The 13,597-nt window shown below is 57.4% G+C and overlaps 2 protein-coding genes and 1 long non-coding RNA gene across 3 annotated transcripts in view; all 3 read right to left on the bottom strand.

Moving 5' to 3' along the window:
* The window catches only part of LOC112207500 (uncharacterized), a 32,753-nt gene extending 24,438 nt beyond the window's left edge, over positions 1–8,315 (bottom strand). Inside the window, exons 1-2 of the long non-coding RNA XR_010151063.1 lie at positions 6,482–8,315; positions 6,197–6,254 (exon numbers count right to left, since the gene is read on the bottom strand). This is a non-coding gene — a long non-coding RNA (uncharacterized LOC112207500). The remainder of the gene's footprint in view (positions 1–6,196; positions 6,255–6,481) is intronic.
* LOC134808330 (putative uncharacterized protein FLJ44672) lies at positions 1,830–3,000 on the bottom strand. Its single transcript, XM_063793183.1, has one exon. It carries the CDS (start codon positions 2,815–2,817, stop codon positions 1,966–1,968), a length of 852 nt encoding a protein of 283 aa, XP_063649253.1. The 5' UTR covers positions 2,818–3,000; the 3' UTR covers positions 1,830–1,965.
* A 3,868-nt stretch (positions 8,316–12,183) lies between the features above and the next one.
* LOC134808328 (putative uncharacterized protein FLJ44672) lies at positions 12,184–13,597 on the bottom strand. The gene has a single exon (XM_063793180.1). It carries the CDS (start codon positions 13,169–13,171, stop codon positions 12,320–12,322), a length of 852 nt encoding a protein of 283 aa, XP_063649250.1. The 5' UTR covers positions 13,172–13,597; the 3' UTR covers positions 12,184–12,319.

Here is a 13,597-nt window from a genome sequence, read left to right as displayed (position 1 = left end):
GGAACCTGGTGAAAGCTCACCTCCCACCACGGAGGAGCCCTGGGCCCCTCAGGGGAGTCCCTGCTGGACAGTGAGACAGAGAATGACCATGATGATGCTTTCCTCTCCATCATGTCTCCTGACACCCAGTTGCCTCTACCACTCAGATGATGTCAGGCCCAGTCCCTCAGTGCCCTGCGCAAGGAACAGGACTCATCTTCTGAGAAGGATGGACGCAGCCCCAACAAATGGGACAAGGACCACATCCGGTGGCCCATGAGTGGCGGTCATGATCTTCAGCAAGCGGCACCAGGCCCTGGCAGGGCGCACCAGGGTCACTCCAACCAGGATATCCGGACCGTCAGCCAGATGCTGAGCGAGCGGTGGTACACCCTGGGGCCCAATGGGACGCAGAAATACCACGACCTGGCCTTCCAGGTGAAGGTGGCCCACTTGCAACAAGGACCGAAAGAAGTCCAGCTCAGAGGCCAAGCCCACAAGCCAGGGGCTAGCAGGAGTGTAACAAGGGCTCGTGGGAGCGGAGCATATCAGAGACGGGCACTGCCACTGCCCCTGGGGTGTCCTCTGAACTCCTGTCAGTTGCAACCTAAACACTCCAGAGCTCGGATACCAAGGAGCAGCTTCTGTGGGGCAGAACGGCTGCACACAGTCAGGGAACCTGGCTCAGCCTGGCCCAAGCCTTCTCCCACAGGGGGGTACACAGCCTGGACGGCAGGGAAATAGACCGTCAGGCACTACAGGAACTGACACAGGTGGTGTCTGGCACTGCATCATACTCTGGCCCAAAGCCTTCTACTCAGTATGGAGCTCCAGGCCACTTTGCAGCCCCTGGTGAGGGAGGTGACCAGTGGGCAGCCCTGCTGCTGCCCACTTGAGATGCTCATTCCCAGCAGATGGCCAGTGAGGACATGGCGAGTGACGAGGAGCACACGGTCATCCATGAGGAGGAGGGGGTGATGATGTCATGGCTGATGATGGCTTTAGCACCACTGACACTGATCTCAAGTTCAAGGAGTGGGTGACTGACTTGAGAGTGGGGACAACTCTGGGGAGGAGCCAGAGGGCAACAAGGGCTTTGGTGGGAAGGTACTTGCACCTGTCATTCCTTCCTCCTTTACTCCTGCCGCCCCTTGCTGGATCCTGAGCCCCCAGGGTCCCCCGATCCACCTGCAGCTTTTGGCAAAGTCTATGCTCCCACCCTGTCCTCCCCCTACACATACTCGGATGCTTCCTCCTCAACCTTGGCACCCACCTCCTTCTTACTGGGCCCAGGATCCTTCAAAGCCCAGGAGTATGGTCAAGGCAGCAGAGCGGGCCCCCTATGGCCCCTACCCCTGGGGATGGGGACCCACGGACGCCTTCCAAGGCGACCTGTTTCCTCCCAATGGATCCTGCCACCTTCTGGGGCAAGAGACCTGAAAGTGTGGGCAACCTGGAGCTACCAGGCTCCTCAGTCATCAGGGTCCCTCCCAACACTAAGGCTCTCCTAGGCAGGAGCTGGGCTGAGCCACCCGGGGGGCAGAGGGGGGCTGGACTCAGGTGAGTATGGGGGTGGGGGCTCCTGCACTTCGACACAGGCAGCGGGAGGGTTTTCTCCCCATTCCCTCTGCACTCCCACCTTGAGCTATACTTTTTAAGAAAGTGATTCACCCTGCCTTTGCCCCCTTCCCCAGAACAGAACACGTTGATCATGGGCGATATTTTTCATTGTGCCAAAAAGTTGCCATGACCGTCATTAAACCTGTTTAACACCAAATAATCAGTAAAATAAAATAAAAAATTCGGGCTTGGTGCAGAAACTCACCCCAAATAAATCACCTACCAAAATATTTACATAATGGTGGAAATATTCCAAAATTCAATATTTTGGGATTTATACACAAAAGATAAACAAATTAGAGGCCAAGAGGCTGCCGGAAGGGAAAAACGGGGCCTGGGAAGGCCGTTGTGAGGAATGAGCTGGGCCTAAAGAGGCCGCTGGCAGGCGGGAGCTGGGCCTGCCGAAGCGGCCGAGAGGCAGGAGCTTTGGACTCGGGAGGCCGCAATGAGGCAAGGGCTAGCTGGGCATGGAGAGTCCGCTGTGAGTCCGCTGTGAGTCCAGGCCCATGCAGGCCTTCGAGAGGCAGGAGGCCGGGCCTGCAAAGGCCCACTGGAGGTCAAGTTCTGGGCCTGAAGAGGCCACCAAAAGTCAAAAGCGGGGCCTGGGAAGGCCGCCAAGAGCCATGAGCTGGTCTGGGCTGAAAGAGGCCACTGGGAGGCAGGAGGAGCTGGGCCTGGAGAGGCTGACTCGAGGAAGTTTTGCACCTGGAGAGGCCGCCGAGAGGACGGAGCTGGGCCCGGGAAGGCCGACTTGCTGCTCTTCCAGGCCCAATTCCAGGCCGACTTGACGACGACTTGGGCCTGCAGAGGCCGCCGGGAGGCCGGAGCTGGGCCTGGAGAGGCCGACTTCAGGACGATTTGGGCCTGCAGAGGCCGCCGGGAGGCCCAAGCTGGGCCTAGAGGAGCCCACCGACCTTGCCATCGGAGGGCAGGAGCTGAGCCTGGAGAGGCCACCGTGAGGCCTGAGCTGGGCCTGGGGAGCTTGGCTTCGGGAAGTGGTGGGCCTACCAGGGCCGCTGGGAGCTGGGCAGGAGCTGAGTCCAAAGACGTTGTTGGGAGGCCAGAGTCAGGCCTGGAGACACAGCCGGGAGGAAGAGCTGGGCCCGGAGAGGACGCCGGGAGGCTGCAAGTGGCTCTGGAGAGGCCGATTTGAGGAGGCCCGGCCTCAGCCTCCCACATGGCGGCCTCTGCAGGCACAGCTGTTTCTCTTGGCTGCATCTCCCACCTCCCAGGAAACAAGCTTTTTTGGCTCAGTTCCCACCTGCGTTTGTAGACACCGAAGTTTCGGCAACCAAGCTCTTCAGACCCACATCCCGCCTCCCAGTACCTGAACAGTCCCAGCTCCGGCTGGAGAACAGAGTCTGTAGGCCCCGCTGTTGCCTCAGAGGGGTGTTTCCAGGCCCAGCTCTCGCCCCACCGCGACCTCCCAGGCCCAAGTCCCTGCCTGCCTCCCAGCAGCCCACGTGCGACCCTGCTCCTCCCTCACGGTGGCCTGTTGAGGCAGGGGCTCACGCTGACCTCGCTCAGCATGGGAGGGGCCGGTGTGAGGCAAGGGCTCACACTGACCTCTCTCAGCGTGGGAGGGGCCGGTGTGAGGCAAGGGGCTCACGCTGACCTCTCTCAGCGTGGGAGGGGCCGGTGTGAGGCAAGGGCTCACGCTGACCTCTCTCAGCGTGGGAGGGGCCGGTGTGAGGCAAGGGGCTCACGCTGACCTCTCTCAGCGTGGGAGGGGCCGGTGTGAGGCAAGGGCTCACGCTGACCTCTCTCAGCGTGGGAGGGGCCGGTGTGAGGCAAGGGGCTCACGCTGACCTCTCTCAGCGTGGGAGGGGCCGGTGTGAGGCAAGGGCTCACGCTGACCTCTCTCAGCGTGGGAGGGGCCGGTGTGACACAAGGGGCTCAGGCTGACATCTGTCAGCGAGGGAGGGGCCGGTGTGAGGCAAGGGGCTCAGGCTGACCTCTGTCAGCGAGGGAGGGGACGGTGCGAGGCAAGGGGCTCACGCTGACCTCTCTCAGCGTGGGAGGGGCCGGTGTGAGGCAAGGGCTCACGCTGACCTCTCTCAGCGTGGGAGGGGCCGGTGTGAGGCATGGGGCTCACTCTGACCTCTCTCAGTGTGGGAGGGGCCGGTGTGAGGCAAGGGCTCACGCTGACCTCTCTCAGCGTGGGAGGGGGCGGTGTGAGGCATGGGGCTCACTCTGACCTCTCTCAACGTGGGAGGGGCCGGTGTGAGGCAAGGGCTCACGCTGACCTCTCTCAGCGTGGGAGGGGCCGGTGTGAGGCAAGGGCTCACGCTGACCTCTCTCAGCGTGGGAGGGGCCGGTGTGACACAAGGGGCTCAGGCTGACCTCTGTCAGCGAGGGAGGGGCCGGTGTGAGGCAAGGGGCTCAGGCTGACCTCTGTCAGCGAGGGAGGGGACGGTGCGAGGCAAGGGGCTCACGCTGACCTCTCTCAGCGTGGGAGGGGCCGGTGTGAGGCAAGGGCTCACGCTGACCTCTCTCAGCGTGGGAGGGGCCGGTGTGAGGCATGGGGCTCACTCTGACCTCTCTCAGCGTGGGAGGGGCCGGTGTGAGGCAAGGGCTCACGCTGACCTCTCTCACTGTGGGAGGGGGCGGTGTGAGGCATGGGGCTCACTCTGACCTCTCTCAGCGTGGGAGGGGCCGGTGTGAGGCATGGGGCTCACTCTGACCTCTCTCACTGTGGGAGGGGCCGGTGTGAGGCAAGGGCTCACGCTGACCTCTCTCACCGTGGGAGGGGGCGGTGTGAGGCATGGGGCTCACTCTGACCTCTCTCAGCATGGGAGGGGCCGGTGTGAGGCATGGGGCTCACTCTGACCTCTCTCAGCGTGGGAGGGGCCGGTGTGAGGCAAGGGCTCACGCTGACCTCTCTCAGCGTGGGAGGGGCCGGTGTGAGGCAAGGGCTCACGCTGACCTCTCTCAGCGTGGGAGGGGCCGGTGTGAGGCAAGGGGCTCACGCTGACCTCTCTCAGCGTGGGAGGGGCCGGTGTGAGGCAAGGGCTCACGCTGACCTCTCTCAGCGTGGGAGGGGCCGGTGTGAGGCAAGGGCTCACGCTGACCTCTCTCAGCGTGGGAGGGGCCGGTGTGAGGCATGGGGCTCACTCTGACCTCTCTCAGCGTGGGAGGGGCCGGTGTGAGGCAAGGGCTCACGCTGACCTCTCTCAGCGTGGGAGGGGCCGGTGTGAGGCAAGGGGCTCACGCTGACCTCTCTCAGCGTGGGAGGGGCCGGTGTGAGGCAAGGGCTCAGGCTGACGTCTCTCAGCGTGGGAGGGGCCGGTGTGAGGCAAGGGGCTCACTCTGACCTCTCTCAGCATGGGAGGGGCCGGTGTGAGGCAAGGGCTCACGACCTCTCTCAGCGTGGGAGGGGCCGGTGTGAGGCAAGGGGCTAACGCTGACCTCTCTCAGCGTGGGAGGGGCCGGTGTGAGGCAAGGGCTCACTCTGACCTCTCTCAGCGTGGGAGGGGCCGGTGTGAGGCAAGGGCTCACTCTGACCTCTCTCAGCGTGGGAGGGGCCGGTGTGAGGCAAGGGCTCACTCTGACCTCTCTCAGCATGGGAGGGGCCGGTGTGAGGCAAGGGCTCACTCTGACCTCTCTCAGCGTGGGAGGGGCCGGTGTGAGGCAAGGGGCTCACGCTGACCTCTCTCAGCGTGGGAGGGGCCGGTGTGAGGCATGGGGCTCACTCTGACCTCTCTCAGCGTGGGAGGGGCCGGTGTGAGGCAAGGGCTCACGCTGACCTCTCTCAGCGTGGGAGGGGCCGGTGTGAGGCAGGGGCTCATGCCTCTGGGCAGGGTGCCAGAGGCATGGGCATCAACAGGCCACCGTGAGGGAGGAGCTGGGCCGCACGCGGGCTGCTGGGAGGCAGGCAGGGACTTGGCCCTGAGAGGCTGCCGTGGGGTCAAGAGCTGGGCCTGGAGAGGCCCCTGGGAGGCAAGAGCGGGGACCTGCATAGGCTGTTCTCCAACCATTGCTGGGCCCGTACAGGCCACCGGGCGGCAGGAATTAGGCCCAAAGAACTTGGCTGGAGAAAGTTCGGGGCCCACAAAGGCGGTTGGGAGCTGGGCAGGAGTTGAGCCAAAAGAGCTTGCTTACTTGCTGGGAGGCACGGCCGGGAGATGCCAACTTCAGGACAACTTGGGCCTGCAGAGGTCGCCGGGAGGCCCAAGCTTGGCGTGGAGGAGCCCACCGACCGGAGACCATTTGGGGCCTGCAGGTGCCATCGGAGGGCAGGAGCTCATCCTGGAGAGGCCACCGTGAGGCCTGACCTGGGCCTGGGGAGCTTGGCTTGAGGAAGCTGTGGGCTGTGGATATTGGATATATCCAATATCCGATGGAGCTGTGCCTGTGGAGGCTGTTGTGAGGCAGTAGCCTCATCTGCGGAGACTGCCGTGACGTAGGGTATGGGCCTAAATAGGCCATTGTGAGTCATGAGCTTGGTCTGTAGAGACTGACTGGAGAAAGTTCTGGGCCTGGAGAGGCTGCCGGGAGGTAGGAGCTGGGCCAAAAGATGTAAGCACATTTACATTTATTAGGCACTTTATTTCCATTATTACACTGTAATATATAATAAAATAATTATAGAACTCACCATAATGTCAAATCAGTGGGCGTGTTAAGCTTGTTTTCCTGAAACTGGATGGTCCCACCTGAGCGTGATGGGAGAAAGTGACAGATCAATAGGTATTAGACTCTCATAAGGACAGCGCAACCTAGATCCCTCACATGCACGGTTCACAACAGGGTGCGTTCTCCTATGAGAATCTAATGCTGCTGCTCATCTGAGAAGGCGGAGCTCAGGCGGGAATGTGAGCAAAGGGGAGTGCCTGTAAATACAGACGAAGCTTCCCTCACTCCCTCACTCGACACCACTCACCTCCTGCTGTGTGGCTCCTTACGACTCCATGGCTCAGGGGTTGGGGACCCCTGCTCAAGTGCATCCAAAGCGACCCTTCCCAAAACAGTCTTCACAGTGGTCAAGGGCAGAAACCACTTAGCTCCCAAGGCATGTGCCTCAGCTGGCATTTTGTCACAATCAACAGTAAGTGGTAGCTTGAGTCACTGTGAGGTCACCTACTGGAAATCACCAGCATCCCATTTCCCACTGGCAAAGAGCTCAGCACTGCCCCCTGGGAAACCAAACCTATGCCCAAATCCCATCTGTGTGGGTTTACCTCCTGGGACCCTTCCTAACATATTAGTCAGAGTCCAATCAGGAAGCATAAACCACTCAAAAGTTTAAAGTGGTAAAATTTAATACAGAGAATTATTCATTATAACAGGTGAACAGCACAATGAGAGATTGGCTAGCACAAAGTAAAGAGAACTCTAGAGAATATGGGACTAGCCCAGGCCAGGCATGGTGGCTCATGCCTGAAATTCCAGCCATTTGAGAAGCTAATGCAGGAAGATTGCTTAAGGCCAGGAGCTAGAGACCGGTCTGGACAACACAGCGAGACCCTGTCTCTATCCAAAAAAAAAGAAAAAAGTTAGCTGGGAGTGGTGGTGCACACTTGTAGTCCCAGCTACTCGGAATGCTGAAGTTTGAGCCTGGGAGGTCAAGGCTGCAGCGAGGCATGATTATGCCGCTACAGTCCAGCCTGGTGACAGAGCAAGACCCTGTCTCAAAGAACAAAACAACAACAACAACCATTTACAGACAGAAAAGAGATAGAGCTAATAAGCTAAGGAAAGATGTTGAAATGTGACAAGTAAAGTAACATGAGGTCTTTTATCTATTTAAAATAATCAAACAAAAAATGACTTACTAAATTATAATACCCTGTGCTGGCAAAGGTGCAGTGAAATGGGCACTTTCTTATACTATGAGGGGTGTTTAAATTGTGTATAAGCCTTCCCGGGTAAAGCCTGTCAATTTTTTAAAATAGTGGAGACAGGGTCTCACCATACTGCCATACTGCCTCCTCCAACTCTTGGCCTCAAGCAATCCTCCTCTCTTGGCCTCCCAAAGTGCTAAGATTATAGCTGGGAGGCACTCAAAACCCTGTCAACTTACATCAAGGGTAATGAGAATGTCCATTCACCATGACTCACAGTAATCTTACTTCTGGGGAGACAATTCAATCTAAACAAAAGGTCATCTGGACACACACAGTAAAAATCTGGGAGTAACTGAAGACAGAGTTGCTAAGTGAAATAAGAAACAGTTCTAAGAAATTAAACTATGGTATCAATAGGCACCTGGTATAAAAGTTCAGTTGATGTTAGTGGCTACTTTTTTGTTGTTTTGAGACAGGGTCTCACTCTGTCACCCAGGCTGGAGTGCAGAGGCCTGATCATGACTCACTGCAGTCTCAGCCTCCCTGGGCTCAAGTGATCCTCCCACCTCAGCCTCCCAAGTAGCTGGGTCTACAGGAACATGCCACCACACTAGGCTAATTCATGTGTTTTTCTGTAGGGATGGTGACTCCCCCTGCGTTTCCAAGGCCTATCGCAAACTCTTGGCCTCAAGCCATCCTCCTGCCTCAGCCTCCCAAAGTGTTGCGATGACCAGTGTGAGCCACCACACCTGGCCAGCTGCTACTTTTAGCAATATTATTATTATTATTCCACTCAGTTAAAAATTATTATTTTCAAGGCTATGCAACAGAATGTATCCTACAGCGTAATTGTAAAAACATATACAGTCGTCGTCCCTCAGTATACAGAATTAGTTCCAGCACCCCATCTCTGCATATACCAAAATCCATGCTTACTCACGGTTCGCTGTCACCCCTCTGGAATCCACGTATATGAAAATTCCAAATATTAGTTGGGCATAGTGGCAAGCACCTGTAGTCTCAGCCACGTGGGAGGTTGAGGTAGGAGGATCGCTTCAGCCTGGAAGGTTGAGGCTGCAGTCAGCTGCAATAGCATTACTACACTCCAGCCTTGGACAACAGAGGGAGACCCTGTCTCAGAAAAAAAACAAAATAAAACAGGTTAGAAATGGTAATCTAACCCTAACCCTAACGTCTTAACCCTAACCTTAACCCTAACCCTAACCGTTCACTAACCCTAAACCTAACACAAAACCCTAACCCTAACCCCTAACTCCTAACCCCTACACTAACCCTAACCCCTAACCCCTAACACTAACACCAAACCCTACCCCTAACCCTACCCCTAACCCTACCCCTAACCCTACCCCTAACCCCTAACCCTAACCCTAACCCTAAACACTAACCCTAACCCTAACCAAAAACCCTAACCCTAACCCTAAACCGTAACCCCTAACCCTAACCCCTAACCCGAACCCAAACCACAACCCCAACCAGAACCCAAACCCGAAGCCTAACCCTAAGCAATAACCCTAACCTTAACCCTAAACGCTAACACCTAACCCCTAACCCGAACCCTAACCCTAACCCTAACTCTAACCAATAACCCTAACCCGAACCCTAACCCTAACACCCTAACCCTAACACCCTAACCCTAACCCTAACCCTAACCCTAAAACCCTAACCCTAACCCTAACCTTAAAACCCTAACCCTAACCCTAACCCTAACCCCTCACCCTAACCCTAACCCTAACCCTAACCCTAGTGAGCCGAGACCACACATTGCACTCCAGCCTGGGTGACAGAGCATGACTCTGTCTCAAAAAAAAAAGAAAAGGAAAGGAAAAAAAGACAGAGAAAAGAAAGCCAACAAGACACCATTAGGCAAACCATTGTCAGTTTATGGGAGTTTGGGAAGGAAAGTAGAGAAAGGAGAAGAAAGTTTATTTAAAGAATGGCTGAAAACTGCCTAAATCATGGGAAAGATTTAGACATCTAAATCCATGAAGCTTAAAGATTCCTAAAGAGGTTCAAACCAAATAGATACTCACCAAGTCACAATATAATCAAATAGTCAAAAGTTAAAGAAACTTTGCAGGTCAGGACAGAATCGAATACTACATTCAAAGTGCTGAAAGAAAAAAACTGCCAGCAACTAATACTATGTCTGACAAAGCTGTCCTTCAGAAAGAAAAAACAAATAACGTGCTTCCTCGACAAACAAAGCTGAGGGCATTCAGGACCACTAGGTCTACCTTAAAAAAATACTTAACGGAGTTTTTCAAGTAAAAATGAATGAAGTTGGGAGCAGTGGCTCATGCCTGTAATCCCATTTTGGGAGGCTGAGGTGGGTGGATCACCTGAGGTCGGGAGGTCAAGACCAGCCTGGCCAACATGGCAAAACCCCACCTCCAGTAAAAATACAAAAAATTAGCCAGGTATGAAGGCCACTGAGATCGTGCCACTGCACTCCAGCCTGGGTGACAAGAGTCAAACTACATTTCAAAAACAAAAACCAAAACAAACAAAACAAAACTTGAGGGCTGGCCTTCTGCTCCTCTCCAACCCCCCCTTCTCTGGGCCCAAGCCACCTTGGCTAAGGAGGGGGCGAGTTGTGAGCCCCTGCCAGGAACCCCCTGCCCGGACCAAGTACTCGGCCCCCAGGCCTGCGTTCAGTGAGGCCTCCCGTGGCGTCAGCATGTTCGTGTGGAGGAATGTGGAAGGTCACTCTGTGGCCATGTTCCCCTGGTACTCCATCCCCTTCCTCACCCCTCCCTGCAGCCGCACGAGGCCCAGCAACCTGCCAGTCACTCAGTGGCCTCCAACCAGAGAAAACAACCTGCCAAGTTGGCAGCTGTTGCTCATGAGCATCCACCAGGTGGGACAGGGAGTGTTGACCCTGGGCGGCCCCCTGGAGCCACCTGCCCTGAAAGCCCAGGGCCCGCAACCCCACACACTTTGGGGGTGGTGGAACCTGGTGAAAGCTCACCTCCCACCACGGAGGAGCCCTGGGCCCCTCAGGGGAGTCCCTGCTGGACAGTGAGACAGAGAATGACCATGATGATGCTTTCCTCTCCATCATGTCTCCTGACACCCAGTTGCCTCTACCACTCAGATGATGTCAGGCCCAGTCCCTCAGTGCCCTGCGCAAGGAACAGGACTCATCTTCTGAGAAGGATGGACGCAGCCCCAACAAATGGGACAAGGACCACATCCGGTGGCCCATGAGTGGCGGTCTTGATCTTCAGCAAGCGGCACCAGGCCCTGGCAGGGCGCACCAGGGTCACTCCAACCAGGATATCCGGACCGTCAGCCAGATGCTGAGCGAGCGGTGGTACACCCTGGGGCCCAATGAGACGCAGAAATACCACGACCTGGCCTTCCAGGTGAAGGTGGCCCACTTGCAACAAGGACCGAAAGAAGTCCAGCTCAGAGGCCAAGCCCACAAGCCAGGGGCTAGCAGGAGTGTAACAAGGGCTCGTGGGAGCGGAGCATATCAGAGACGGGCACTGCCACTGCCCCTGGGGTGTCCTCTGAACTCCTGTCAGTTGCAACCTAAACACTCCAGAGCTCGGATACCAAGGAGCAGCTTCTGTGGGGCAGAACGGCTGCACACAGTCAGGGAACCTGGCTCAGCCTGGCCCAAGCCTTCTCCCACAGGGGGGTACACAGCCTGGACGGCAGGGAAATAGACCGTCAGGCACTACAGGAACTGACACAGGTGGTGTCTGGCACTGCATCATACTCTGGCCCAAAGCCTTCTACTCAGTATGGAGCTCCAGGCCACTTTGCAGCCCCTGGTGAGGGAGGTGACCAGTGGGCAGCCCTGCTGCTGCCCACTTGAGATGCTCATTCCCAGCAGATGGCCAGTGAGGACATGGCGAGTGACGAGGAGCACACGGTCATCCATGAGGAGGAGGGGGTGATGATGTCATGGCTGATGATGGCTTTAGCACCACTGACACTGATCTCAAGTTCAAGGAGTGGGTGACTGACTTGAGAGTGGGGACAACTCTGGGGAGGAGCCAGAGGGCAACAAGGGCTTTGGTGGGAAGGTACTTGCACCTGTCATTCCTTCCTCCTTTACTCCTGCCGCCCCTTGCTGGATCCTGAGCCCCCAGGGTCCCCCGATCCACCTGCAGCTTTTGGCAAAGTCTATGCTCCCACCCTGTCCTCCCCCTACACATACTCGGATGCTTCCTCCTCAACCTTGGCACCCACCTCCTTCTTACTGGGCCCAGGATCCTTCAAAGCCCAGGAGTATGGTCAAGGCAGCAGAGCGGGCCCCCTATGGCCCCTACCCCTGGGGATGGGGACCCACGGACGCCTTCCAAGGCGACCTGTTTCCTCCCAATGGATCCTGCCACCTTCTGGGGCAAGAGACCTGAAAGTGTGGGCAACCTGGAGCTACCAGGCTCCTCAGTCATCAGGGTCCCTCCCAACACTAAGGCTCTCCTAGGCAGGAGCTGGGCTGAGCCACCCGGGGGGCAGAGGGGGGCTGGACTCAGGTGAGTATGGGGGTGGGGGCTCCTGCACTTCGACACAGGCAGCGGGAGGGTTTTCTCCCCATTCCCTCTGCACTCCCACCTTGAGCTATACTTTTTAAGAAAGTGATTCACCCTGCCTTTGCCCCCTTCCCCAGAACAGAACACGTTGATCATGGGCGATATTTTTCATTGTGCCAAAAAGTTGCCATGACCGTCATTAAACCTGTTTAACACCAAATAATCAGTAAAATAAAATAAAAAATTCGGGCTTGGTGCAGAAACTCACCCCAAATAAATCACCTACCAAAATATTTACATAATGGTGGAAATATTCCAAAATTCAATATTTTGGGATTTATACACAAAAGATAAACAAATTAGAGGCCAAGAGGCTGCCGGAAGGGAAAAACGGGGCCTGGGAAGGCCGTTGTGAGGAATGAGCTGGGCCTAAAGAGGCCGCTGGCAGGCGGGAGCTGGGCCTGCCGAAGCGGCCGAGAGGCAGGAGCTTTGGACTCGGGAGGCCGCAATGAGGCAAGGGCTAGCTGGGCATGGAGAGTCCGCTGTGAGTCCGCTGTGAGTCCAGGCCCATGCAGGCCTTCGAGAGGCAGGAGGCCGGGCCTGCAAAGGCCCACTGGAGGTCAAGTTCTGGGCCTGAAGAGGCCACCAAAAGTCAAAAGCGGGGCCTGGGAAGGCCGCCAAGAGCCATGAGCTGGTCTGGGCTGAAAGAGGCCACTGGGAGGCAGGAGGAGCTGGGCCTGGAGAGGCTGACTCGAGGAAGTTTTGCACCTGGAGAGGCCGCCGAGAGGACGGAGCTGGGCCCGGGAAGGCCGACTTGCTGCTCTTCCAGGCCCAATTCCAGGCCGACTTGACGACGACTTGGGCCTGCAGAGGCCGCCGGGAGGCCGGAGCTGGGCCTGGAGAGGCCGACTTCAGGACGATTTGGGCCTGCAGAGGCCGCCGGGAGGCCCAAGCTGGGCCTAGAGGAGCCCACCGACCTTGCCATCGGAGGGCAGGAGCTGAGCCTGGAGAGGCCACCGTGAGGCCTGAGCTGGGCCTGGGGAGCTTGGCTTCGGGAAGTGGTGGGCCTACCAGGGCCGCTGGGAGCTGGGCAGGAGCTGAGTCCAAAGACGTTGTTGGGAGGCCAGAGTCAGGCCTGGAGACACAGCCGGGAGGAAGAGCTGGGCCCGGAGAGGACGCCGGGAGGCTGCAAGTGGCTCTGGAGAGGCCGATTTGAGGAGGCCCGGCCTCAGCCTCCCACATGGCGGCCTCTGCAGGCACAGCTGTTTCTCTTGGCTGCATCTCCCACCTCCCAGGAAACAAGCTTTTTTGGCTCAGTTCCCACCTGCGTTTGTAGACACCGAAGTTTCGGCAACCAAGCTCTTCAGACCCACATCCCGCCTCCCAGTACCTGAACAGTCCCAGCTCCGGCTGGAGAACAGAGTCTGTAGGCCCCGCTGTTGCCTCAGAGGGGTGTCTCCAGGCCCAGCTCTCGCCCCACCGCGACCTCCCAGGCCCAAGTCCCTGCCTGCCTCCCAGCAGCCCACGTGCGACCCTGCTCCTCCCTCACGGTGGCCTGTTGAGGCAGGGGCTCACGCTGACCTCTCTCAGCGTGGGAGGGGCCGGTGTGAGGCAAGGGCTCACACTGACCTCTCTCAGCGTGGGAGGGGCCGGTGTGAGGCAAGGGGCTCACGCTGACCTCTCTCAGCGTGGGAGGGGCCGGTGTGA

The sequence above is a fragment of the Pan troglodytes genome, chromosome 15, assembly GCF_028858775.2.
Source record: "Pan troglodytes isolate AG18354 chromosome 15, NHGRI_mPanTro3-v2.0_pri, whole genome shotgun sequence".
Taxonomy (NCBI): Eukaryota; Metazoa; Chordata; class Mammalia; order Primates; family Hominidae; genus Pan; species Pan troglodytes.
This window is presented reverse-complemented; position numbering and strand designations above follow the sequence as displayed.

Coding starts and splice junctions, on each gene's coding strand:
- LOC134808330 (XM_063793183.1), bottom strand. CDS start 2,817: ATGCAGCCAAGAGAAACAGCTGTGCCTGCAGAGGCCGCCATGTGGGAG.
- LOC134808328 (XM_063793180.1), bottom strand. CDS start 13,171: ATGCAGCCAAGAGAAACAGCTGTGCCTGCAGAGGCCGCCATGTGGGAG.